Genomic DNA, 25,386 nt, shown 5'->3' with positions numbered 1-25,386 from the left:
TTCAGGAGGTTTGTTGTTGGTAAAACAAAGAGAGGATTGAGTTTCTTCTGAGGAAGCTGTTGGTTTGAGATCCTTGGGCTGTTTTTTGAAGAAACAAACATCATCAGGGTCACTTGTTTCTCTATTTCTGTCTCCAGTTCACATTTATTTAAACAGTTCCAGTGATAAACTTGTATACCACATACTGATGGCCTTGTTCCTCTGTTTTTATTTTTAACCTCGTTCTGAAGAGATTTATTGCTTTAATTATGCTTGAACTGTGTTAGCTGTAAAAATGAGGTGGAAACAGAGTCTTTACAATCATTTTCATTTAGATTATTTAGTCAGTGTTCAAAAAATTATTAACCAGCATTTTTAGATTTACTTCTACCTTGTTAGATTATGCTCTTGTTCATTGAGGTTTATCTCTAACATGTTATTCCAAACAGTATATATGGGAATATTTGCCCCATGTTGTGTTGTTACCTCTCCTAAAGAACATGTGATGTTAGTATGGTGTGAACCGTGACGCCCATCACAGGAGAGTTCCAATTCATTTTCTTTTCCTAGCTTTGGGGTTTAATTTGGTTTGCTGTATGTATCCATACATAGCAACAGAGCAAACACACTGGCCTTATTGTTGGGAGGAAGAAGAGGCAGGAAGGCAAGGCAGATTATGACCTGTGATAAAACTGGTTTGCCTCAAGGAGTACTGTGGCGACAGATAGACAATAGTTCAATTAAATCTGGGAGAAAAGATTATTTTCTGTACTGTACTTGTTCAACTTCTACACTAATAAAGAACTTCAATAAAGGTCTGTAACCAAAAAGCAGGAGCTTTTGTTACATATTAGATACCCTTACATACAGTAAACAGGGTCTTAGCTTCATTCTGACATGAACATAGTCAAAATCACTGAGAAACTGTCAAGTTTTAAAAAAAATTGTTCTATTTAGTTGAGGAAAACAAAATATTAATAAAAAAAAATAAAATAAGCTGAAAAAATCTCTTTGTAGCTTTTCCTCCAGAAGGTTTATATTAATATGCTGCAAGCTCTAATTTGAATGAGTTAACTTGAACTCGTTCCCACACAGGCAGGAAGTTGTAGCTGTGAAAGAAAAAAAAAAAACCCGAAAGATAAACGGATTTTCGAATGACTTGTCTCAGAGATAGAAACCAATCTTTCATACGAAAAGGTTGTGCACAAGTGAATTACCAGAAGCTGTCAATATTTTAAATGCAACAAGAACCAGATAGATTTGCAGAAAGATGAGTTCTTTTTGTTAATCAGAAACAACTTGTCCTTTTCCGCCATCATCTTGCAACCATAGATTAAAACATATCGGCCTAAAAGCAATAGCCTACTTCTGTTTGTTGTACAATGATATCTTGTTCCTGGTGTGCCACAGATTTTCTTCCTTTGTTAAGAAACATCCTGTGGCTCAGACTTTAAACTAAGTTTAAACTGGGAACTTCAGCCACATTTCTAAAAAAACAAAAACAGGACTGTAACTTTATGAAAACAGATCTTTAGTTGCTTCAGAATGTAATTTGGTTATCTTGTGTCAAAACATGGGGTTGATTTTGTTTATAGTGACAGAAAATGAGAGAAAGCCAGATTTTGCTCTGAGATTCAAAACCTGTGCAGGAAATTCACTGCACGTGTGAAACTACCTGTTTCATAAGATCCAGTTTCTTCTGATTTACTAAGTCAGACGTGCATGAAGACAATAAAACAAACAATAATTCTACTACCGAAACTAAGAGAGAGAGTGTTATGAAAAATGTTAAAGGGTAAGTTCGATCAAAGATTTGCCGGTCTCGCTACTTCCTGAGGGCCTTCCTGAGTTATAGCTAACGGTAACCTGAGGGGAAAAGTTAGGGGCAAAAACCAAACAAAGACAAACTGTTTTGACTTAAAATAACCAAAGGGTAAAGTAACACAAACAACCATAGCAGCTAAAATCTTGCAGGTTGCAGGTTTTAAAACTCCAGGACTGCCACAAATCACCATCATGACTGACAACATGGATATACATTTTTATTACTTAGATGTGTTTTCTTTTTCTGAAATTGTTGACCAAATGTTGAGGTAAGAGAGTTCCACCTCTTCAGTCTGCAGCAGTTAGCAGAGTTCATTCACTGGCTGATTCTGTCTACACTATTTCAAAACAAACATGGCGGATAAAACATCTGACAATAAATTGAGCTGGGCTATACAAGATTTTTCTAACAATGTTTATATATTTACTTATATAAATTTCATTATTTAGTCAAAACCAAATTTTATGTGAATTTACCTTTTTCAGTCTGAAATTTCTGTTAAATTGTCAAATGTTTTTATTAAAGAAGCAAAACAAAACAATGGTAGTAGGTTATTATTTACCCTTTATTTTAGAAATGATGAGAGTTTAGACCAAGAAAAGAAAATCTGGTATTGTGGATTTTCTTGGCCAGTCATTTATTTATTCATTCAGTCACAAATCGCATCAAGTGGAGCACTTTAACTCAATTTGCATGTGATAAGCTTGGCGTTTTGTTATTGCCTAATGAAAATTAAACATCCTAAACCCCTTGAAAAGTCTGTCCTGTCCTGAAGCCTTTACACAGTCATTTACAACAAATTTGGACAAATGCATTCTTGTAAAAGTGGAATCTTTCTTCTTGGTGCATTTGAGTCTCTTTTGGGTGCAAATTGAAATGAAATTGGTTGAGATTTCATGCAGAAGTCTTGTGACATTTGCCCTTAGTAGCTTTCTCTTTCTTCTCAAGTTGAAAATGGTCTTTTGTCTTGAAGGAAAGAATGGAACTTTATTTGCTTTTGGGAGTTAGAACTAAGTGGATGTCAATGATGGCTGTGAATCAGAGTTTGACTGTTAATGGTTCCTAATTATCTCAAACAATAACATTATTAACATAAATGTACATGGATAGCACTTTATTAATCAAAATTAACTTAAAAAAACCCCACAATTATTCCACAGTTAGACATCAATCACAAAAGACCAAACTCACTAAATCTACTAATCCTAGCCCATATGATAGGCTGAGAATCACCTGATTTGTTGAGGGCAATAATTTTAGCATGACAGCATGAACGATCCCTCTACATGTAGAACAGTGGTACCAGTTTAACAAGACTCAAAATGACATTAGTTGAGGACTAAGTTTCAGAATACTAATATTAACACTAGCGAGTCTGACTAATGTATAGTACAACCTCTGAGCACTCTGCCTACCTCGACTAGGCAGAGTGATAAAATTGAGTACAGTGCTTCAGCATTTTTAAATATAGTAATTACAACCATGAGGACATTAGCTTAAGCATGCAAACATTAGCATCAGCCTGCTTGGTCAGCAAACAAACCTCTGTAAAGTGACACAATTTTAAGATAGTGATTTGGTGATTTTAACAAGACTAAAAGAAACAGAAAATGGAAAATAATCAATTTTTTAGTCATGAACATTAACTCCAAAATTCAAACATTAGGTTCAGGTTGCTCGGTCAGCTAGTTTGACCAACCTTGTATATAAGCCATCTATGCTCTGCATTTTTAATGAAGAGAATGGCTAAATGTTAATGTAGTGAGTATGCATTTTACTGCTCTGCTTTACTGCAAAATTTAAGAAGGCTCAAAATCCATCCCATTAGAATCTGTGGACATTAGCCTTAGCATACCAACATAAACATTAGCTTACTTGGTCAGCAGGTTTGACCTATCTATACACCCAACTTCTGTACACAGCCGTTGTACACTACTTCCATTTTAACCTACTTCCCTATGACAGATTTTACTGTTTGACTGGAACCATTTCTAGTGAACTGGACGGTTTAGTGGATTAAAACAAAGTACAGTTCAATTTTCAAACACCACTACAAAAAATCCTGACCTGCTATGTATTGTATTAGGTTCTCTTCTTAAACAGCATTTAAACATGTTGGACTGTCTTGGACGATATTGCAGTGTGTGTGTTGTTCTGAGGACCAATGAGAACACAGCCTGTCGAATGTGATGTGTAGCCATCCGGAGACATGGAGGGGAATCCAAAATACAGAACACAAAACAACTGCCATGGTGCACCAGAAAGTCTGATGGACGTTGGAGATTTTTTGCTGAATATTTATCACAAGCCATCACCATTGCTACTTTTGTTTAGTCTGAACTCGTGTTTGGTCTCTAGGGGTTTTGAGACATTTCCTGTGTAACAGCTGAACGTTTGTGAGTGAAACTGGATTGTGTGTATTGTGTTGTAATTGCCATGTGGCTTGACACCACACACCATAAGATCCAGCCTGTTATAGCAAAGATTTCTTATCATCTCTCACATTTTGAAAATCGTCTGACTGGTGTGAACCAGGGTTAGTTAATTAATTAAATAAGTAAATTTCCCTTAATTTCAAAGTTTTAACTTTTTAATGAGAAAACTCAAACATGAACATCGTGTCGGTGTTTGCAGGTCATTTGATCATTGAGGTGAATAAAATAAAATCTACTCCACCCCTAAGAGCTGTTAGGTTCAGTCCTTTGGTCCATTTGAGCTGCAGAAAGCTTTTATGTGCCCAGCAGATTTTCTAATTGATTTACATAAGAGAGGAACTGCAAAAGCCTTGATCTGATTTCAAACAACTGGCATCATATCATTCACCGTGGAGACCACGAGGCCCTCAGAGCCAACAGGTGCTGGGCAGCAGCCTCTTTGTTTGAATTCTGTGTTGGTTCTTCCAATTCTGGAGCTTCTTTTTGTGAACATCACACCTCCACTGATCTTTTGAGAAACCACCAACAGATAGATTCCAGAACCAATGAATGTCATATTTCATGCATGAGGATTTAATGTGGGACCGACTGAGCAGCTTTATGATGTATACTGAAGCTAATTATCAGGAAGAAAACCATAGTTTATGGAATTATCTAGAGTGAAGTGGACTATTAACTAGAAATGTTAGAGTTGCACAGATTTTCTGATTAACCATTCATGTATTCAGCAGTTTTTGGCTTTCTGTTTAATTTCCCTGGTTCTTCTCAGACTGTCATTTTCTCTAGCCTTTGCTCCCTTTCTAGTTGACCTTTCAGCTCACTTTGCAACAGGACGTAGGCGGAAGAAATGATCGATAATTAGAGTAAGGAGAGGAGAACAAAGAGGATGAAGACAACTAGAGCAGAAAACAGTTAGCAGAGAGAGAGAAAACAAGACTTTATATGGATAAACACAAGTTATAAGATCATTGAGGGGAAATGACTCAGTAGATGCTTCAGGAAAGAAATGAAAGTGATGCTGCAGCTGAGTTTTGTTTAATGACTGCATCAGGGAGAGATGGAGAAATGATGTTGCAGACGCCTAACATTTACCCACCGTCAAGCCTTTTCATTGGCATCTAAGGTTATTTTATTGTCATCGACAAGAAAGTTATATTGGTCCAGTTTGAATCCAGCATAATTCAATAAAAAACAAGAATTACAAATTCTGAACTGCTTCCATAAAGTTTAACATGATAAAAAATTCAAACAACAGTTTCAAAATCATTTCTCAGCAAGTATGTCTTTAAAGGTTTAATGAACTTTAATTATTGAAGTTTGGAATGAGCATGTTTGAAGGTTTTATAGAAACTGGGATGGATTTTTTTATAAGAAAGAAGAAGACATAGTAAACATGCTGAGTGGCTGATTGCTATAGCGATTTTCAGGTGTAGGCAACATTTCACATTATCAAACTTAACTAATAAACTAAATAAAAATTGTTTTTTAAAAAAGGACACATAAGCAGGTATTGGACATACTTTACATTCAGACATTTCTGTTTTAATTAGTGCAATTTGATGTAATCTATTTTCAGTTTTTCATTAGCTGCAAGCGGAAGATCATTATAAGTAACAGAAATAAAGGCTTAGTATCAGTCTGTGTGTATTTAATCACATAATGTTTCACTTAGTGTGTGGATGTATTTAATCAAACAGACATTCTTAACTTATTCGTAACTTAATTCACTATGAGTTGCTGAAATTTTACAAGAACTAAAATCTCTGGCAGCAAATCTTGGGATAGGATGACGTAAAATGTTTCTTGGAGTTTAACTTTAGATTGTGTGGCATCACACTTTAAGATGTAAATGTAAGATATAAAAATAGCAAAAACTGAAACTTTCAATTGTGTGAAAAACTGGTAAATGTATCAAAATGCCAATTCAGAAGTCCAGCCTTCTGGGGCCTTTTTAAACGCTCATCTGAGCTCAGATGAGCAGCAGTGGTGACGCTCATTTCTGTATTTGTCTTACAAATAAAAAGAAGACACAAAAATTAAAAACTGGTTATCAAGAAGGAATTGACTAGATTCATCTAAACCTATTCTCAAAACTGAGTCTATGACCAAAGAAAAGCCAAAGGTTCTAAATGACTAGTTAAGAAACAGGTGTGATGATTAACTCATTATGTTCAGACGCGAGAAATCAAAACCAACAAAAACAACTCATGGAACAGATGTGATACACGAGAACTGCATAAAATGAAACCAACACAACAAATAACACGAACAAAAACTGAAGAAATCTCATCTCTGGTCCAGAAATGCAACGTTATGAAAAACAGAACACCAAAGAACTCATGTACTCAATCCATAACAGTGAGACTAATTACGTAAATCTTTTCCTTTATAATGTTCATAATGGGGCTTCATTTTAAGATTGCATTTGAGATTATTGATTCCCTATTGATTTGTAAATTATAGATGGATTTTAAAGACCCTGTATTCAGGTGCGTGTGTTTTGTTTAAAAGATTAAATAAACCTGACAGAATTGAGTGTTTTCTTTATTTTATTATATGGAAAAAGTATTGCAGTGGGGTTTTCTCCCTATTGTTGGGTTTTCCTTAGAGCTGTGAGATATGGATTGCAGAGATATGTTTAAGCTGATTTGTGGGAAGGGATGGTCCTCACTGAAACATTTATTTGTGAGTAAAATATATTTTGCTGCTTTGCATCTGTTTGCATCTCAAATGCAAATCTTTTTCTCCTTGATGTTTAGTTAAACACACATGAACCCAAACAATGTGACTTCCAACAACAAAAATAAAGTTCCTATGAAACGATGTGTGAGATTATAGGTCAATCATTGTGTCTGCCTTAGAGTTAGTTGCAGTTCTTCCTTCATTTTCAAATGTTTTGCCCCTTGCTTGTCCTCTAAATTTAAAAAGACTTGACAAGACTTATCAGATCCTTTTTAGATATTTTGTGAAGTAGTGGCAAAGTACAAAACCTAGTGGAACCCCATAACAAGCTCCAAAGACCTGAAACAAACTTCTAGTTTAGATTTGTGGTATGATGGAGTGGTGATATAGCTAAGCAATTTAGTATTCCAGATTATATCTTTACTTTACTAATAAGTGTTGTTGAGTATCATATGTTCATTAGAAAAAAAAAATCTTATTGCTGCACGTCCACATATCTAGTGGATCATTATTATGATTTCCAAAGGCATGAACAATAACTACATTTAGAACAGCTGTACCAGTTTTGGTTCATCTAAAAGACCCAGAACACTGGCTCTAAAGGACGGGAATCGGAAACCAGGGGTTTAGAAAAATAAACAGAAATCTATGAGACAAATGGATTCCAGGTACTCCAGTGACTAAAAGACGGTCAATATTTGTTGTAATTTATCTGGTGATTAGCTTTGTTTATTTTATGGATTAGCTTAGATGAGTATCATCTACATAGTGCATTCCACATAGGTAAATAATAAGAGCAGAACATGCTGGTCCAAACACAAAATCCTGAGGAATTTCATTCATTTGAAATGTAGAAAGACTTAAAAAATCTGGAATTTATCAGAAAAACACAATTGAAACCCAATAAAGGATAGTATTTTAGTTCATGAGGGGGGATATTATCATTCATCGACAGGAGTTACTGTTGTCAATAAGATTTTCAGTGTGCTTAGCTGTCGACATCCAGTTTGTGTTTAAGTTGCAAGACAGTCAACCTTTCTGGGTTGAAACAGGAAATAGTAACTAGTTCACCTTTGCAGTACATCAACCAACATGCTGTTTTGAGGGTGTTGGAGCACAAGAAAATGTTTTTTCCAAATTAAAAAAATAGCAAAACAAATGGAAAAACTGATAATTGGTTTTGTAAAACCAGTTGATTGGTTTTACAAAATCGACATCTGGTATTTTGGGAGCATTAAGTTCCTTAACAGAGGTTCACATGCTTGTTATCTGACACCCAAATGGGCAAAATAAAATTAGCATAATCCAAACCACCAACCTTGCAATATGTAAAGTTATCAGCATTGTGGTGAAACGGGACTCAGATAGGATCTGCTGTATAACAGATGTGATAGATTTGCATAGATCTGTGATAATGTTTGCATGCACCTTCACTCTTACATACAGGAACATTGAATGCTTATTAAGTTTAATAAATGATGGCTTATCGGATGATTTTGAAAAAAAAACATAGGAGGAAAAAGGAAGACTCAAATGAATGTCATGGAAACTTTTTATAATTTTTTTGTTTTTAGGCTTCAGTGTGGATTTGTGTAGAGAAGGAAATGGGAAAACATATCAGACACAGAAAAAATGAATGGACAAATGGGCTAACATATGGGTTATACTAAGATATGATATTCACATCTCTGTTTGACTACATTTGAAACTCAGAATCTAAAAATAGCCCTAACTCACAGTAATTTCTTGTTCTAACCAATATCTGGTATTTTTGGATTAAAGAAACAGCATCCTTCATGTCTAGTCTGAAAACTTTCACTTCTTATGTCACACAGCAGTCTAGTTTGTCCAAAAGTCGTAGAAAAGTCGTAGAAAAACATGTCTGAAATCTACTAGAACTGGACAGAAGACTTAAAATCAGTCAAGGTAAACCAAAAAAAAAAAAAAAAAAATCTAAAGAAACTTCAGAAAGCCAAGAAAACTGTTGATCAACACCTTGAGAGACAGTCCAGTTGAGAAAACATGGTTTGAATAGAAACTTTTACAGAGGCACACACAAAGTGAGCCAGAATCACCATTTTGCTGACTAAATATGTTTATGTTTTAAAATGTGTTGGGGTTTGAGTCAATGAACTGATATCCCTCGTTGTGACAGGCTCACCAACAACCAGTTCATACCACCTGCAACTACTATCAACCATAAAGAAATTTCTAGAAAAATCATGAAACGTAAAGTTTCTCTTTGAGAGTGTCAACAATGCTTTCCATTTATTTTTGTATTGATTATGTTGGATTTTTGCTACAGCAAGAAATCCTAGCCATCTAATGTTTTCAACAAGATATTGGTGAAAAACTCTGACGTTTAGTGTGTATGATGTGTCCCGAGTCGTTTGTAACCTTCATCCCTTTGGCGTTTGTGCAGAGAAAGACTACAGCAGCTTGTGTGAGCGGCAGCCCATCGGACGGTTACTGTTCAGACAGTTCTGCGATACCCGACCGGAGCTGAGACGCTGTGTCAAGTTCCTGGATGCTGTGGTGAGACATTTGTATGATTGGTTTGTATTTGTCCTGTTCCTTAGAAGACTCACCCTTTAAGGTTTAACTGGTATTTCAGCTGAGGTCAAGTCGGCTTCACTTCTATCACTGATCTAAAAACAACTACGGTTAATCAAAGCCCATTATGTGATAAAAGATCAACACACTAGCTAAATACAAACACTGATGTCATACTCAACCGGAAGCTAAATAAAATGTATTTGATTTTAGCAGATATTTTAATTACTCTGCTGTTTGATTAGCTCTGCTTTCCAAAGGCAGGAAGTTCCAGAGCTAGGAGCCACCACAGAAAAGACTCAGTTACCTTTCGGGGTTAGTTTGGATCTGTGGGTCTCAAAGGCTGTGTTCATACAACCCAAATCTGACTTTTTTTTTTGCCTATATGTGACCGATATGATACTTTTTTTTACCGTAGTCTGAACAGCCTAATTTCAATTTTTCACCCCCCCAAAATATCAGATTTGAGCCACTCCCATATATGGTATTGAATGGATGTTTTTTGATTGTTTTCAAAGCATTTGGAGTCAGATCGGTTTTGAAATCCTCTGTTTCTGTTACTGAATTTAAAAAGAGGAGGAAATGAGTGTCCTGGTGTCCAGCTTGTGTTCCTTTTGTCCAAATTAATAAAATAATCTTTTCCTGAGAAAAGATGTCATACTCAGCTGGAAGCTAAATAAAATGTATTTTATTTAGCAAAATTTATGTAAAATAATCTTTTCCTGAGAAAAGATTATTTTATTACATTGTTAGACCTGTAGTAATATGTCTAACAATGTTACTACATTGTTAGACATGTATGTCTAACAATGTGATACCTAACATCACATTGTTAGACATGTTATTACATTTTATGGTATTTTTATATTTTGCTGACTATGGCTTTTATGTACAGGGTTACTGAACTAAACATATTTTTCTGTACAAGATGTCAGATTTCTCTATTTATTTCTGCATTTTATTTTTTTTTAGAACAAATAAAACAAAACTACACGTGCATGAATTGTAGTCGAGTCTCAGTATCGACAAATTCTACAAATAATAAAAAAGCACAATATTAAAAATGGCTTCCCAGTTTTGGGACTTGGTCACATTTAACATCTTTATTTACACTGAAATTGAATTAAGACAGCTTGACTCTTAGATGCTGAATAGGTTGCAGATTAAGGCAGTTGTTGCGCTTGATGTGATTTAAGGGTATTTGAGTGAAGGGGGCTGAGCAGAATGGCAAACTTTGCAGATTTTCATTTGCAATGGCATAAAGAAAGGTTTTAAAATGATCGATTTGTAAAAGTTTTTGTATACCAGGTGAAGTCTTGCTCACTAAATTTCCCAATGAGTGGCATAGAGAGGTATCACTGCATGAATAGATGACACATATGTCATTGTAATCCATAAAGACAAGTAGAACCCAGCATCAGAAATGTGACTCTGAGAAAATGTGCTTGTTTTATACTTTATTAAAGGACATATAACAGTACGCAGCTGAAAATAAAACCTGGTTCTCATGTTTGCCTTGATGCAGGAAGCTTTAATTATCCTGAAATGTCTGAATGAAGCACTCAAAGCTTGCTGAGAGCCTCAGGAAGTGGAGTTTAATGTGTGTTTAATGAAATACAGGAACTCTTCACTTCTTGGAGCAAACAGTGTCTGTGAGTCAGCGTTCCATACCTCCCATGTTGCAGAAACAAACTATGCATTTAGTTTTCCCTCTAATTCCCAACTCTAACTCGGACGGACTTTGACGTCTTTGCTTTGATGGTTTTTGTTCTGGTTCTCATGGAAAAGTATTGTTTTCACAGCTACTTTGGGGTTTTGTTGACGTCACAGAAAAATGAGAGGAAGCTAGGCTTTTTTCAGAACCGTGTCTGACAACATGCAACGGCTAATGAAGACCTTATCAGTCCCCCTTTCAGCCGGCTCCATTCTGACTCACTGACTTGTCCAAATGGCTTTGCAGCTTTCCAGCGGGCAATTATTTCTACCCATCCAACCGCTTCTAGGCTCTTCTCTAGGAGAACGGCGAGATGGAGAGGCAGAGTCGGATCTGAACAGGCTCTGCTGTCACTTAGCATGCATTTACTAGCACTCCCAGTGAGAGGAAGCACTTTGGATGTTTCCATTCAGGCTCATCTTACTTCAGGTCGACAGAGGAGATACGATCCTTTGATGTGTGGAGGAGGAAAATCAAAAGTTTGTGGCGATGACATTCACAGCACATTAGAAATTTTATCCTAAATATTTGGAAACCGATCAAGATGAACAAAACTGGCAGTATGGTTGTGTCAATCCAGGAATGATGCAAATTTGGCTCATCCAATACAGGTGCTTCATGCACATGGAGACTTTTTGTTTGTAATTGGGGTAAAATTACTGGCATAATTTTCTCACAATGGAGCATGTTAGATACAACACAAACTATGAGGCTTTTTATAACCAAGCTTTTATAATAAGTGGAACCTAGGGCTGGACAATAAATCCATAATAATATATATTGCAATAGACATGTAATTAATATCAATAGATATGACCAATAGAATATTCAACAATTTCTCTGAGCTCCTATTCAGGACTTTACTGCATTCTGGGGGATGTAGGCAGAGGAAAGGCTGTAACAGCTCAACCTTTCACGGACTGCTAAACAAGCGTGGTGTCCTGAACTAACTCACCCACTCTTTTGGTTACCTAGTAACTCACTCTTTCAACTTACTCAACCTGTTGAGTAAGTTGCGCAGCAGCAGTTTCAGGTTAATTGTGTCTCATAACTGCTTAAAAATAAAAAAACAACAGTGTGGAGAGAAAACTTTGGCTAAAACAGGAGAGGTGATGTCATCAGCTTGGTGTTATTTCAGCTATTTAAAACTAAAACTAATTCATACTTATCAATATCAACTGACATGAAAAGCTTATATCTGGATCAGTTTTTCAGCAATAACATCCAGCACCAGTAGAAACCCTTTTATCCAATAAAGACCAAATCAGTGTTTAATCCAATAAACGTGGCTAAAATATGACAAAATCCTGTAAGTACATTTGTTCAATCGAGCTCAAAAAATTTAAAAACTTGACGTTTTTCTTTCAATACAGCAAATGTACAAAACCTGTTTTAAGTTTTAGACCTACAATGAATAGCATCCCCTTCCTACAAAAACCTACTTTATTTGCTTGATTATTTATTTTTTATGTTTATTTTTGGTCCATGTGACAAAAAGTTTGGATGCCAATTCTCCATAAATATGACGGGTTGATTTCTTGGAGACGTTTTCATAAAAGTAAGAAGTTCTTTAGGTGGATCAAAATATTACTGTCGTCATTCCAGAAATGTAAATTGTACAAAGTGAAATTATGAAAAATGTAAGATTTAAAGATGAAAAGTGCTGCCTGAAAATGTGTCACCCAACAACTTCCACTGGGCTTGGATTTTATCGGGTTAATTTTTATTAATTAATTATGTAGATTTTACGCATAACATTTTTTAATGCAATTATTTACTTTTTTTTCTTCTTTTAAACAAATAAATGTTCTGGCCATAACCTTTGCATTTGCATGTTTCCAAATGTAGCCGTATGCCAAAGTTGCATTTAAGGAGGACTGGGCTAATTTTCAGTTTGTTTGTGACTGAACCACAATTACACAAACCACATGAACATAATCGGACATCCTGAGCTCTGCAGACCTCATTTAGTGCTGTAGTTCTGTATTTTTGAGCAAATGTTTCCTTAAAAACTCATTTAATCCTGCAAAAATGTAAATCCTTGAAGCTGGAATGCTCATCTTTTATTTCAGCACCACTAAATGCCAAACTCATTGCAAACGTTTTCAGGCGGAGTACGAGGTGACTCCAGATGAGAAGAGGAAGGAGTGCGGACAGGAACTCATCGACAAATACTTCAACCCAAAGGTATGCCCTTCAGCTTTTGATTCTTTAAATCGAAATTTAACATTTGTAACAGTGTAAAAAAATCTGCATTCCAACCAACATTCAATATTTGATTTTAGGTGCATCTAAAAACTGTAAATCAATAAACTTTAGTAGATATGATAATCTTACTCAACTTGATTGCATGTATTTTGCTGTTAATTGCCTGAAATTCAGTGATGTTTTTTTGGGGGGGGAGATTTTTGGACATGAAATTAATCATTCTTTTAAACAGATTTTTGCACAGATTGTTGGAAAATAATTTTGACTGTTTTTTCACTAGTTAAAGTGTCATGCCACTCATTTATACTTGCTTTTAACTTTTTTAAACCAAAACTAAATGAATAATTCTTAATATCTGCATAATTTATCAATTAAATAAATTTTAATATTCAGAAATAGTTTTTATTGACAAATGCTAACTTTTAACATGTGTAATATTGTTATTAATTATATTGTTTTATTTAGGCTGACCCAATAACAGATATTCTGTTCTTCAATCATTTTAATTGTATTAATTAATATTCAAATGGACAAATTCAGGAAAGTCTAAAAATATAAATGAAAAAGTCTATTATTAGCTCAAAATAATTATTAAATAAGATGACTTTAGAAACGGTAAGCTTAAGTGAAAAGGTAATGTGATTTATAAATAGTATTACTAATTATTGGTGTTTAGTTTATATAACTTAACACAATTTTTCTGACAGAGCTACAGATTAAATGTTTGTCCCAATTTCCTTTTATTGCCTAAAAGCAGAAACAAAATCTGAAATGTGTTGAAGTAAAAATAACTAAACAATCACATCCTCATTTTTCTGCCACCACAAACAGCTCTAGTATAACAACAGAATTATGGTTATGAATAAAAAAGTAATCTAAATAGCATATCTGTTGTCATAAACAGAATGACATTCCTCTGCTGACTATGAATTGTTTCTGTTTTTGTATTTTCAGACGTGTGTGAACTTGCAGATGTTTTCAGTCTCATTGAGAATCTCCTGCAGCTGGTTCACAGCAATTTTTTGTTGTAAATCTCACTTGTTTGTGTTTTTCTGCAGTCAGAGAGCCATGTTTCTGAGGTGGAGGCAGCCATGATGACTCAGTGTACAGAGAGGCTGCAGCAGGAAGCCTGCAAAGAGCTTTTCAAGGACTGCACCAAGTAAGGTCACAGTAAATGTAGAAGCAACTGGGAGTTATTTATGTATTCACAAAAATGTGACACTTATTTCCTAGAAAAATAATCATGTCTGAAGATATTTTCTGCATCCACTTTCATTACCAAACAAAATCATTTGGTTTGTGAAATATTAGAAATATTTAAAATTCATCTGGAAAATGTATCAGAGAAACCCTAAAACTATTACTGACATTACTGACAACACTATATATGGGCAGAAGGTTTTGCTTTCAGATTAATTACTGTAGCTTTTGGTGTCCCCCAGAGATATGTCCTTGGACTGTTGCCTTTCCCTACATATTATTATTTTTTATGAACATTTGTGGGGATGAGGGAACACAACCACCAGTGAATAGTTCCATCCATCCATTATCATACATCCTTGTCCCTAGTGAGGTCAGGAGGGGTGCTGGTGCTCAGCTCCGGCGGTCAATGACAAGAGGTGGGCTACACCCTGGACAGATTGCCGGTTCATCACAGAGCCAGTGAATAGTTGAAATCTGCAAATACTTGAGACACCTCTCAAAATGCTTACAACTGAAAAATGTAATAGTCCAAACATAAAATATTCCTTGATATGCATTAATACGCTCAGTGAAATCGTCTTAACACTATTGCAGAAACTAACATCTGTAGTCTTCCTTTGGTATACAGCCAGGGGTGGAAATTAAAAATGTTCTCCATCAGCCACAGTGGCTGGTAGAGAAATATTTTTACCGGCCACTAAGACATTTCACCAGCCACTGTTTTTTTTTTCCTTTCGATTACAAACCCCACAAGTACAAGCAAATTATAGAAAATGTATGATTTATTCTTAGCTCTATGAAAACCAATTTACTGACAATAAGTTTACCATACAGATGTACATATACAGAATAATTTAACATAAAGCATGGACACCTTAACAGGGTTGTAGTGCAATAAGTTAATTTGAAGTAATTACTAATGGCAAACTTTAACTACACAACCCTAACATTCTTGCAATCATATGTTGAACATTTCCAAATTTTGGCAAAATCTCTCCCTGATGGTATTTATTAAAGATGTGTCTAGTCATTTTTAAAATATTTATAAATTGTATCAATAGCTGTTTTCTAACTGTTATATTTGTTTTCCCTTACTTATTACAATTATTAATAAAATATCTCAGAACGTGTTCATAGGGCACCATAACTCTTCCTCAATCTGTCCCTGGTCACGTATCTCTCATCATCATCCTCCAACAATAATATGAATTGTTAATTCCCTCTCCTTGTCTGCTACTGAATCTCCTCAAACGGTCAAAGTTAGTGTGATAATTAACATATCGGTTAGTTTGACACATTTTTCTGAATGGGCTTATGCGCTTTTTAGCTTTTGTCGTAGTTTTTCTGACTTGTCTCGTATCCGCTCATTTTCTCGGACTCTGGTTAGCTGAAATGGCGCTATTTATAAACTTAGAGGGGAGGGACGGGTCAAGGAGAACAGATCTGTTCAAATTGTCAACGTTGCTCCAATTTACATGACACTTCATACTTTTACCCACATTTGGCCAGTGGTGGGTCAAACCCAGGGTTCACCCCTGTATACAGCCAATCAGAGTCAAGGAAAATAAATGTCACTCCTTCATTGACTGCTTTGCAAACACCAGCCAGTAGCATATTGAATAGCATTGTGCCTTAATATTTACGCTTTTTAACTTGGATCTAATATTTTAATGCACTCTATGAAAGACATATCTGCAAATAATCTGCAATTATTTCTCACAAAACATCCATGAAGAGTTGAGTCTGTGAATCGGCGGGGGTCCACTGTACATAAAATATAGTTTCTTAAACTTAGAGGGAGAAAACAAAATCTTACATATAGTGTGAGGTCATCAAACTGATTTTAACAAATAGATTAACAGGTTTTTCTAAAATTATTTTTATTCATTAAGAGAAAAAACGTGGTTAACAACCCTGAGCACTTTCAATAAAGTTTTAGTTAACTCTGGTTCAACACTGTTGAGCTGCATGTGATGCTAAAAGCTCTTGTGTTTAAGAGAAGCCGTTAACCAAACTTAATAAAGTCTTTAATATGCAGGAAAAAACAAGAATGGAAAGGGAGAAGAACAATAGAAAAGAATAAACTTCTTCCATTTGGGTGTAACAGTTAAAAATTCATGGCTTGGGCTCTGAGCGTCGTGTCACCGAAACATCATCTTCTGACAGATTCCTGAAGCAGTCTGACAACCGAGCCAGATCAGAGTAAACATGGAAATGTGCAGTTGGATGGGAAAGTGATGCTGGCTTTCAGTGCATGAAGACTCTAACTTTAAGTCACAAGTAGTTCTTGCGTTTGAGAATTAGACATAATTAGACTAATTTACAATGATTTATCACTGATCTTTGGCCTGCTCCAGTATTTAATGAGCAAAATGTACAAATATCTTCTAAATACTTTTGAAAACATTTGTTTGAGAGGTTCAACTCCAACAGTATTTGCTCATGAGTGATGTAAGAGGAAATCATTTGTTTATGCAAAGGCTGCTGTGAGCTATGTCAATACAGACTCAAAGAACTTTTTGAAAATAATTTTCTAAATCTTTTGAAACATTTTTTCTGTATCTAAAACCTGAAAACACGAACAACAGTTTTAGAGACTTGAATACTAACTTTATGTCAATATTCAGGAAAAGCGCAGGATATCACTTTTTCCTGATTGTTTATTGAAATAATGACAAAACTGTAATTTGACTTGAAAATCAGTGTGTAGCAAGCAGTTTGACCTTTAAGGACAAAAACATTTGAATAAAAATAAATGCACATGGATTTTAAATAGCCTTTAACAAAAAGTTAAACTTTGACCTGTGGATACGTCTGAAATCCTTCTTATGGCAGAAGTATTCACAGATTAAGCGATACAGCAATGTTCAAATGAAAACCTGTTATAAAATTTTGAAAATTGATCCTCATTCCTTAAAAAATACAACAGAGAAAAATAATATTTAGTTTAACTTCAAACAGAGCTGTCACAATACCAAGTTTTCTGGATGATAAATTGTCCCCAAAATTATTGCTATAAATGATAATATTGTTTTAAGATGTTTTTCATGTAATATTTTGATAATGGCACATTAATGCAAATTTACCCTCTCAAAGATGCATAAACTTTAATTTTGTAAAGAACGCTTAATACTGGAACTGGAAGATATTTTAAATATCCATAATAAAACACACCAACTAAAAGCAACAAAAATGTAAATAAAAACCACACATGACTGAAATCATAAATATGGATTATAAAGTATCTGTAAATAAAATTGCCCTTAAAAAAATATTTGTCAGAATGGAAATGATCAAACTCTTTTTATCTCATTATGTGATTAATTGTTTATTGCAACAGGCTTAACTTCAAACTTATCTTCTTATTTCTTTTACATCAACACACGGCCTTGTAGAAATCAATTTAGAGCATTTAAATCAGCAACCAGATAAACAGCCACCATCCACAAAGACCAAAATAAATAAACTTCCTGTTTCTAAAGATTCACCCAGACTCCTTTCACTGTGTGTGTGGTCTATAAATTTCATTACATCTGGGAATCCCATGACTCCAAATGCCAAGTGAGAATCACATTTTTTCATTACAACTCAGGCCATCAATTAATCATGCTGAATGAAGCTGTCTCACATGAAATGTATTTACAGTGTTCATAATTTGATCTCAGTTCCTGGAATTACATCTTGGTTAGATGGTTATAATGTCTTTTTGCTGTAAAAAAAAAGTCCAACGTTGAACCAGGATCAGCTGGAATGCAGAGGACTGGGAAAAGTTAAAGTTAAGGGATTAGCAGAGAATGAAAAATGGTTGGTTACAAGTTGATGACTGATCGAAGGAAGGTATGATAATTTACTGAAACCAGCAGAGACACAAAAGTAAAAAAAAATTATTTGCAACCGGGTTTTGTATACAATTTAAAAAAATTAAATAAATAAATTTGAGAATTTTACAAAAGCCACAAAGTGTATGGAATGTTTTTCAATAAAGGAAACTATAAACATTTTACTCAAAATTTCTAAATGTAGATTATGTTGCATTTATAATAATGAAAACTACAGTAAATTATGTCTGCTTGCTTTCAATGTTTTTTTGTAAAGACAATCACCATTTCTTTGGTTGTTCCACATACACGGTAAAAAACTGAAGGGACCCGGGCCCTTCAGTCAGTGGCCCCAAGACTGTGGAATAGTTTGCTCTTGCAGCTCCATTTTGCTGACTCTGTGGAGGTTTTTAAAAAGCAACTAAAGACATTTTTATTTTCCCAGGCTTCTATCTCTTGATTTTATTGTGTTTCTTATGTTGGTTTTATGTTTTGTTTGGTTTTAAGGTTGATTTCTGCTGTACAGCGCTTTGTGATTTTAGACTGATCTGTGACACACTGGGAAAAAGTAGACAGAAAGCTCTACAATTACATGTATAAACTGTACAACAAAGGTATTTAAAATTAAAAAGTTTGTGAATGTTTAAAAAATGTAGTGTCTGACATCATCCCTATCTGAACTGAACATTTCATGGAGAAAATATGTCAAATCTAAAACTGTGATGTGTAAAAACTGGTTACCTAATTCAGTCAGGTAAAGGTGAACTTTCTGTGACTCACTTAAACTGTGATTGGCGTTTCTGCTCTAAAATACTGCTGAATTATGGAGCTTCAAAAAGGGCTGGGTTGTCTCACGTCTTCATTAATTGCATAAATAACATGTGACGTTTTGCCTCCAATTATCAGATTAGAACCAGTCCAGTCAAGATTTGGTCAAATTTTGTTTGAGTTTTTCTAACACTAAATTGAGCAGCAAACCACAGATTGTAAGACAAACTCAAAATTAAGCGGAAATGGACCAAATATTAAGTAGTGCGAATGAGTGAGTTTGTATTATCTGATGTTGTATTTGAAGGAACTTAAAAGTAAGAACAGAAAATCAAACAAAAGGTAAAATTATCCTGAAGTGTGGCTCATTTCTCAAATGACAATTAACTCTTAATCCAACAGGTTTCATTTCACCTTAATCCATTTTAATAATTTTTACCCTTCAGGAATTTCCTGATTTCAGGCTATTAAATCTAAAACCAGCAACCTAAAGAAAAGTTGAATTCACTAATTCTCATTTTGTTTTTTTGTTTTTTGTTTTTCTTTCAGATTGATACATGACTACCTGAGCGTGGCGCCTTTTGCTGACTACCTTGACAGCATGTACTTCAACAGGTTCCTGCAGTGGAAGTGGCTGGAGAGGTAAGGCTTTCTAACTGTTTTTTTTCTTTCCCAAACATGGTACGAGTAGCAACATGCTCAGAGAAAGTTGCCTCACAGCTTCCTGTTCTCCTCTGGGTTACAACAACACCACCATGACACATTTCAAAAGACAAGTTGGAAATTGCCTAATGGAAAACATTCACTTTTCTGTTAAACTTCGGCAGTAAGAGTTCCTCCTATTGTTGCAGCAGTCTGAAGGTATTAGAACAACAACTGATGGTTTTCCTTTACTTTTACCAATAATAAAGGGATCCAGCAGGTTGGGTTACTTTTCAATTCTATGTGTCTATTCAAGACACCTAAAGTAATCCTACTCAATATGATTTGTAATTGAAAACATTAAAAAAGCAAGTTTAAAACCACCAGCTGCAATGATCTTTAAGGAAAATGGAAAAAAAATCCTGAATTTACTTTTCAGTACTTTCCACATATGGAAAAGTATGCGAAAAGAAAACTTTAGAAAAATATGAGTTTTTCCAAACTTTACTTTATATCCAACATTCATCACTATAGACAGAGGTAAATAGCTAAATAACCAGCTTCATTCCAAGTGAATTTATTCAGGTTCACCAAATGCACATTCTGAATTAAATCTATCTACCAGCCATGAATAACTTTATTGTCACATTTTGTTAATAATAAATAGCTCAATATTTAATGCATCAATTAGCAGGCTGATGCCAATGTTTTGCATTTTAATACTTCTCCCCTGTCAGTTTATTAACAGATCTGATTAATTTCTTCAGATCTCTTTGCTTACCTTGACTAATTGTGAATTTGTTGCCTAATTTAATTGCCATAATGGAAAATAAGTGAAATTTTGACAAAAACGGCAGTTCATTAAGACTGTTGTTCCACTAATGGTCTCATTCCCTGCCTGCAAAAAACTCTGCACTGAAACAGCAAAAATTACTACTTTGTTTTGCAGGTGCTTTTGGTTTATATAAAATATAAAAATTATTAATAACATGGCAAAACAAATACATATATGTGTGTAACAGGCTGAATATTACACAGGCTTAGACACAAACACACATAAACCAAACTGCTGCTGAAAATGTTGGTGATTTTCTTCAAAAAGATGAAAGAGTTAACTGATGAGTGTTAAACAGTTCATTAAGCCAAGTTCAAGTCTTGATAAAAAAACAATATTGTTAGGTTCAAAGGTCTCCAAAAACATTTTTTAAAATAATTTCTGGCCTCAGAGTGCCTTGGGATGGATGGATGGTCTCAGGTTCAGTTGAGTTTTTTTAGCATTTAATTTGGATAAAATATTGAAATCAGTTGGTGGAATCCTATACTGTAATGTAAGGAGGTCAAAAAATAAACAAATAAGGAAATGGTAAAATGAGTGTTTCTTTCCAGTCAGGGAGTTTTTCCTGGATCCAAATAGATGATTTCATGGTCAACCGTTCAGGTCTAAACCTAATTGTGGCTGAAGAGCACGTACAGTGTGAACTGAAATGTGCAACCCGCAACCGCAAGTATACCAAGATATTTTGGATAAACTAGCCGCCCAAGAGCACACGTGAAACCACAGCCCACGTTGCTGGTCTAATTCACGCCCATATAGTGAGAAACACACTGCAAACGCAGACACACCCAACGTGACTAGAACTGAACCAGACATTAACTGGCCAGAGCAAGACTTGACAATGGAGATGGGGCTTTACATTTCCTTTCATCTCCACTCTAAGGCCGATTTGCATGATGTCTATGTTGAATCTAGATACCAAAGTGTTGCTGCCATGTGATTGGCTGATTTGGAGGCTATGTTAACAGGTGTACCCAATAAAGTGGTTAGTGAATGTACAGTTCCTCCAGTAAGTCCTAGTTCTCTTTGAGGTTCTCCTTGTAGTTGGATGAACCTGGAAAATCTCCAAATGTGCTTTGAATCCCCCAATTCACAGCCTAAAATTGATCCTGAGCCGAGGTTCTACTCCAGTCTCCTCACCATTTTCTACAAAGGAAGCTTGTTTCAGTGGCTTATGTCTCAGGTCGTCTGTTGGTCATGATCCAACAGGGCACCTGCTTATTCTGCAGTCTGTTGGTCTGAAGCCAAATACAACACAAAGACAGTCTTTCCTTGTGTTATTCCTTTGGGGTTTCCAACTGTACAGTAATTACTAATGACTCTTGTGGGTTGAAGGACAAACAAATAATTTTTTGAGTTTAGGTGCTGAGAACAAAAATTGTAAGAAATCTTAAAAAACTAGGACATCACTGATGTGAAAACGGGTGACTCCAGATATCCAGTGACACCTGGAAGCTAACAGTCTGGATGGAGGCTATGGGATTTACTGTAATGACAAAAATCCAGGAATACTGGATTATAGTTGTGCCTGACCTCATTGTTGTGTTGGTTTTACCAAGCATCTCCTGCAAGACCAAACATGTTTCTGGATTGTAACTAAAAGCTGATTCTGGTTGGCAACAGAAAGTTGTAATGCTGCAGAGCTTTAAACCTGAAGAGCTTCACAGGCATCAGGACAGAAAACAAAACAAACAGAAAAAAAACACTTGCTAACAAGCAGCAGTTTCCCAATCCCAGGCTTTCTTAATTAGTAAATGACTCATGGTGTTAATGAGCGTAAACCCCAGAGACCTGTTCATTCACCTGCTTGAATGATCAAACTGGTCCAGAGGGGGATGAAGTGGGAGGCATGATCCCAGGAGGAACCAGATTGGTTGCTGATGTTGATTAAGAGAATCATTTGTCTTCATGAATCCAATCAAGATTCAAACCAAGCGTGAAATTTAAATTTGAAAACATACGGACCAAGAGAGTTGTTGGTGTTTCCAGATGTTTAGCAATTGGTTTTGATCAACAGCTATCCACAAGGTTTCATTTGCTCACTTTTAGACCAATGCCTGAACATGTTCAGAGGAATGTCTCATTATTTACCAAAGATCTCAACCACAGACAAACTTATCAGAAAAAAACAAGTTGAAATTTGCTCTTTTGACTCCAGCGGCCTCTAAACAAAGACAAGTTTTGTTTCTTTACATCAGAAGCTTTCAATCGTCTTACAACAAGAACCATAGAGATGTGAAGATTTCCACTCTAATGGACAACCTGCTTCAGATGACTATGAAATAAGTCTTTTCACTTCTGTGTTTTTGAAGTTGAATGATACAGTTATTATGTCCAAAATGTAAACATCACAATTGCTACACTGAGGGTCACTGTTCAGCTCCTTCTGATTGATCCAAAGTTGTTTCCTTTTGAGGAGGTCCATGTGGTTCCTCCAGAGAGTTCTGAGCATTGCAGCATCTCATGAGGAGTAGGACCAACTGTGCCAGTAATAAAATGTCTTAAACATTCCTCTTACTCCCACATTAAGTGCTCAGTATTTGGAAGCATGGCCAACATGGAATGGCTATATTTACTTACTCCACTGCCATTGGTAAAACTACAACGGCAGTGGTGAAACTCAACATTGTTCACAACTTCTTCTATGCTGGTTGGCCTGCATGAGATCCCTCCTGAAGAATCGAGCAGAATTGCATAGAAAGGCAATGGCCAGGCTACAGGTAGCAAACATCCGTCTTCTCAGCAACACTCCCCAGCTTCTTATAAGGGATATATAGTCACTTCGGAGAGATCTGGAAAACCTTCAAAGGGAGTTCACCTGCATGCATCCCTGACCTCCAGTACTGATTCCTTCTGATGCAGAGGAGCAGCAGCTCTACTTGGACTCTAATTGTGAGCCAAGCCACTCTTTTTAGCTGCTTGTATCAAGGATCTTGTTTTTTAGTCATGATTCATATCCCATGACCATAGGTGAACGTTGGGACATAAACAGACTAATAAATCAAGAATTTCACCTTTCAGCTCTGCTAATTCTTTACCACAGAGTAAGGATCTCTCTACTCGAGCCAAACCCCAATCACTTTATCATCTGCTTGTCTCTTGAACAAGATGCCTCCATGAAAAACTGATCCTTGAAGTGGAGAGAGAATCTCACTCTTTTCCTACTGAGATCCATGTCCTCAGAGTTAGCGGAGTTAAAGATCCCACAGAGGACAGAGTTTTTAACACTTTCTCATTGTAACTATAACAAGGTGGTTCCCAAAGAGCAATAGATGATGCATCTCTCAAGTACTGTATCTGGGTTTTTGACATTTGCATTTACAGTAATAAACATTTACAAGTTTAGGTATTACAGAGAGGTAGGGCTCTGCAACATCTCATCCACAAAGAAATTCTGATTATAGAGCGAGGCCAGACACAAGAGGATAGCTACCTTGATTTTCATACTGAAGCATGGTCCAAATTCTTTACAGTTTGTCCAATACAGTGCAGTCTGTCTCAACAGTCTGTTCTAAGGCTGAACATTAATATGGGCTGCCTGTTTTCTGACACTTTCTTTCTTTTAGTTTGATTCTACCTGGTAGCTGAAATAAAACAATATGAATTCAAAGGAGAAATAGATCTAGGATAGGTTAAACTTAGCTTCCAATAAGAGTTGGAAAGCTAACCTATTAGCATCAACAAACACAAGCTTACCCTTTGTAAGCAAGAGTTACAAAAGTAGGGTCATATGTAAAACACCAGTGATTTACATCAGCATTCAACTAAAACAAATGGTAATACTAAGAATTAGGGGTTTTGTAAAAATTAGGTCATCTAAAAAAAGTTGTGTGCAAATTCAGATAATTAAAAAAAAAAATTAAAGCTAGTACAAAAACAATTACATGACAAAATCAAAGAAAAAATCAGAAAAAAAACTTTTAAATTGCAACATTAAATTGCTTGTTTGGTCATTCTTCTGCTTTATTAGAAAACACTAATAATTAACGCTTTTGCTGACGGATGCAGTTCATAAAACCTTACACAGAATCACATGTTGTAGCTCAAAAGCTGAATGTTTTATATGCACACACTGTAGCTGCCTGGCTCCACAAACAATTACCCACAATTACGCTGACTCATGTATCAGCATGTTTTCAGAAATACTTCATCATCACTGAAGGGAAACCACAGCTAAGCAGAGGAGAGACGTTTACCTGTGAGGATTTCTACCAGAAATAATAAAAAAACAAACAAACAAAAAAAACCTTTTGACTGGTTGTAGAGCAACTAAAATCTTCTAAGGCTGATAACGATGATAAAACAGTATGAAAGTCTAAACGTCACTCTTTGAGTTTCCAGTTCTGACTTCAGATTTGGTCATGAAGGTGAACTTTGCTCTGGATAATTAGAAAATACCATCCAGGGAAAAGTATCTGAACCCTCCACAGATTTCTCCTGTTTTTACTTATTTGGTCACACCTAAATGTTTCAGATCATCAAAGGAATTTTATTAGCACACAAAGGTAACATACGTAAATACAAGAAACAGTTTTTGCCAACCCTTGGCAGCAACAACCCTAAAGTTTTTTTTGACAATCTCAAGCAAAGCGAAAACACTACACAGTGGTACCACCGCCTATTCATGGTATTTTCTGTGGTGCGTGACTTCAAGTATTTTTGGAAAACTTGCCTAGTTGCAGCTTTCCTTTCGTAGAGTAAATCTAAAGTTTTTAAAAGAAAAT

General features: G+C 35.5%; 1 protein-coding gene across 1 annotated transcript in view; it reads left to right on the top strand.

The window, feature by feature from the left end:
- grk6 (G protein-coupled receptor kinase 6) overlaps window positions 1-25,386 on the top strand; it is a 54,044-nt gene that overhangs the window by 14,753 nt on the left and 13,905 nt on the right. The window contains exons 3-6 of the mRNA XM_023342716.1: window positions 9,344-9,456; window positions 13,298-13,375; window positions 14,455-14,555; window positions 19,735-19,827. Of these exons, the coding sequence (XP_023198484.1) occupies window positions 9,344-9,456; window positions 13,298-13,375; window positions 14,455-14,555; window positions 19,735-19,827 (385 nt within the window). The remainder of the gene's footprint in view (window positions 1-9,343; window positions 9,457-13,297; window positions 13,376-14,454; window positions 14,556-19,734; window positions 19,828-25,386) is intronic.

The sequence above is a fragment of the Xiphophorus maculatus genome, chromosome 11 (assembly GCF_002775205.1).
Source record: "Xiphophorus maculatus strain JP 163 A chromosome 11, X_maculatus-5.0-male, whole genome shotgun sequence".
Classification (NCBI taxonomy): domain Eukaryota; kingdom Metazoa; phylum Chordata; class Actinopteri; order Cyprinodontiformes; family Poeciliidae; genus Xiphophorus; species Xiphophorus maculatus.
This window is presented reverse-complemented; position numbering and strand designations above follow the sequence as displayed.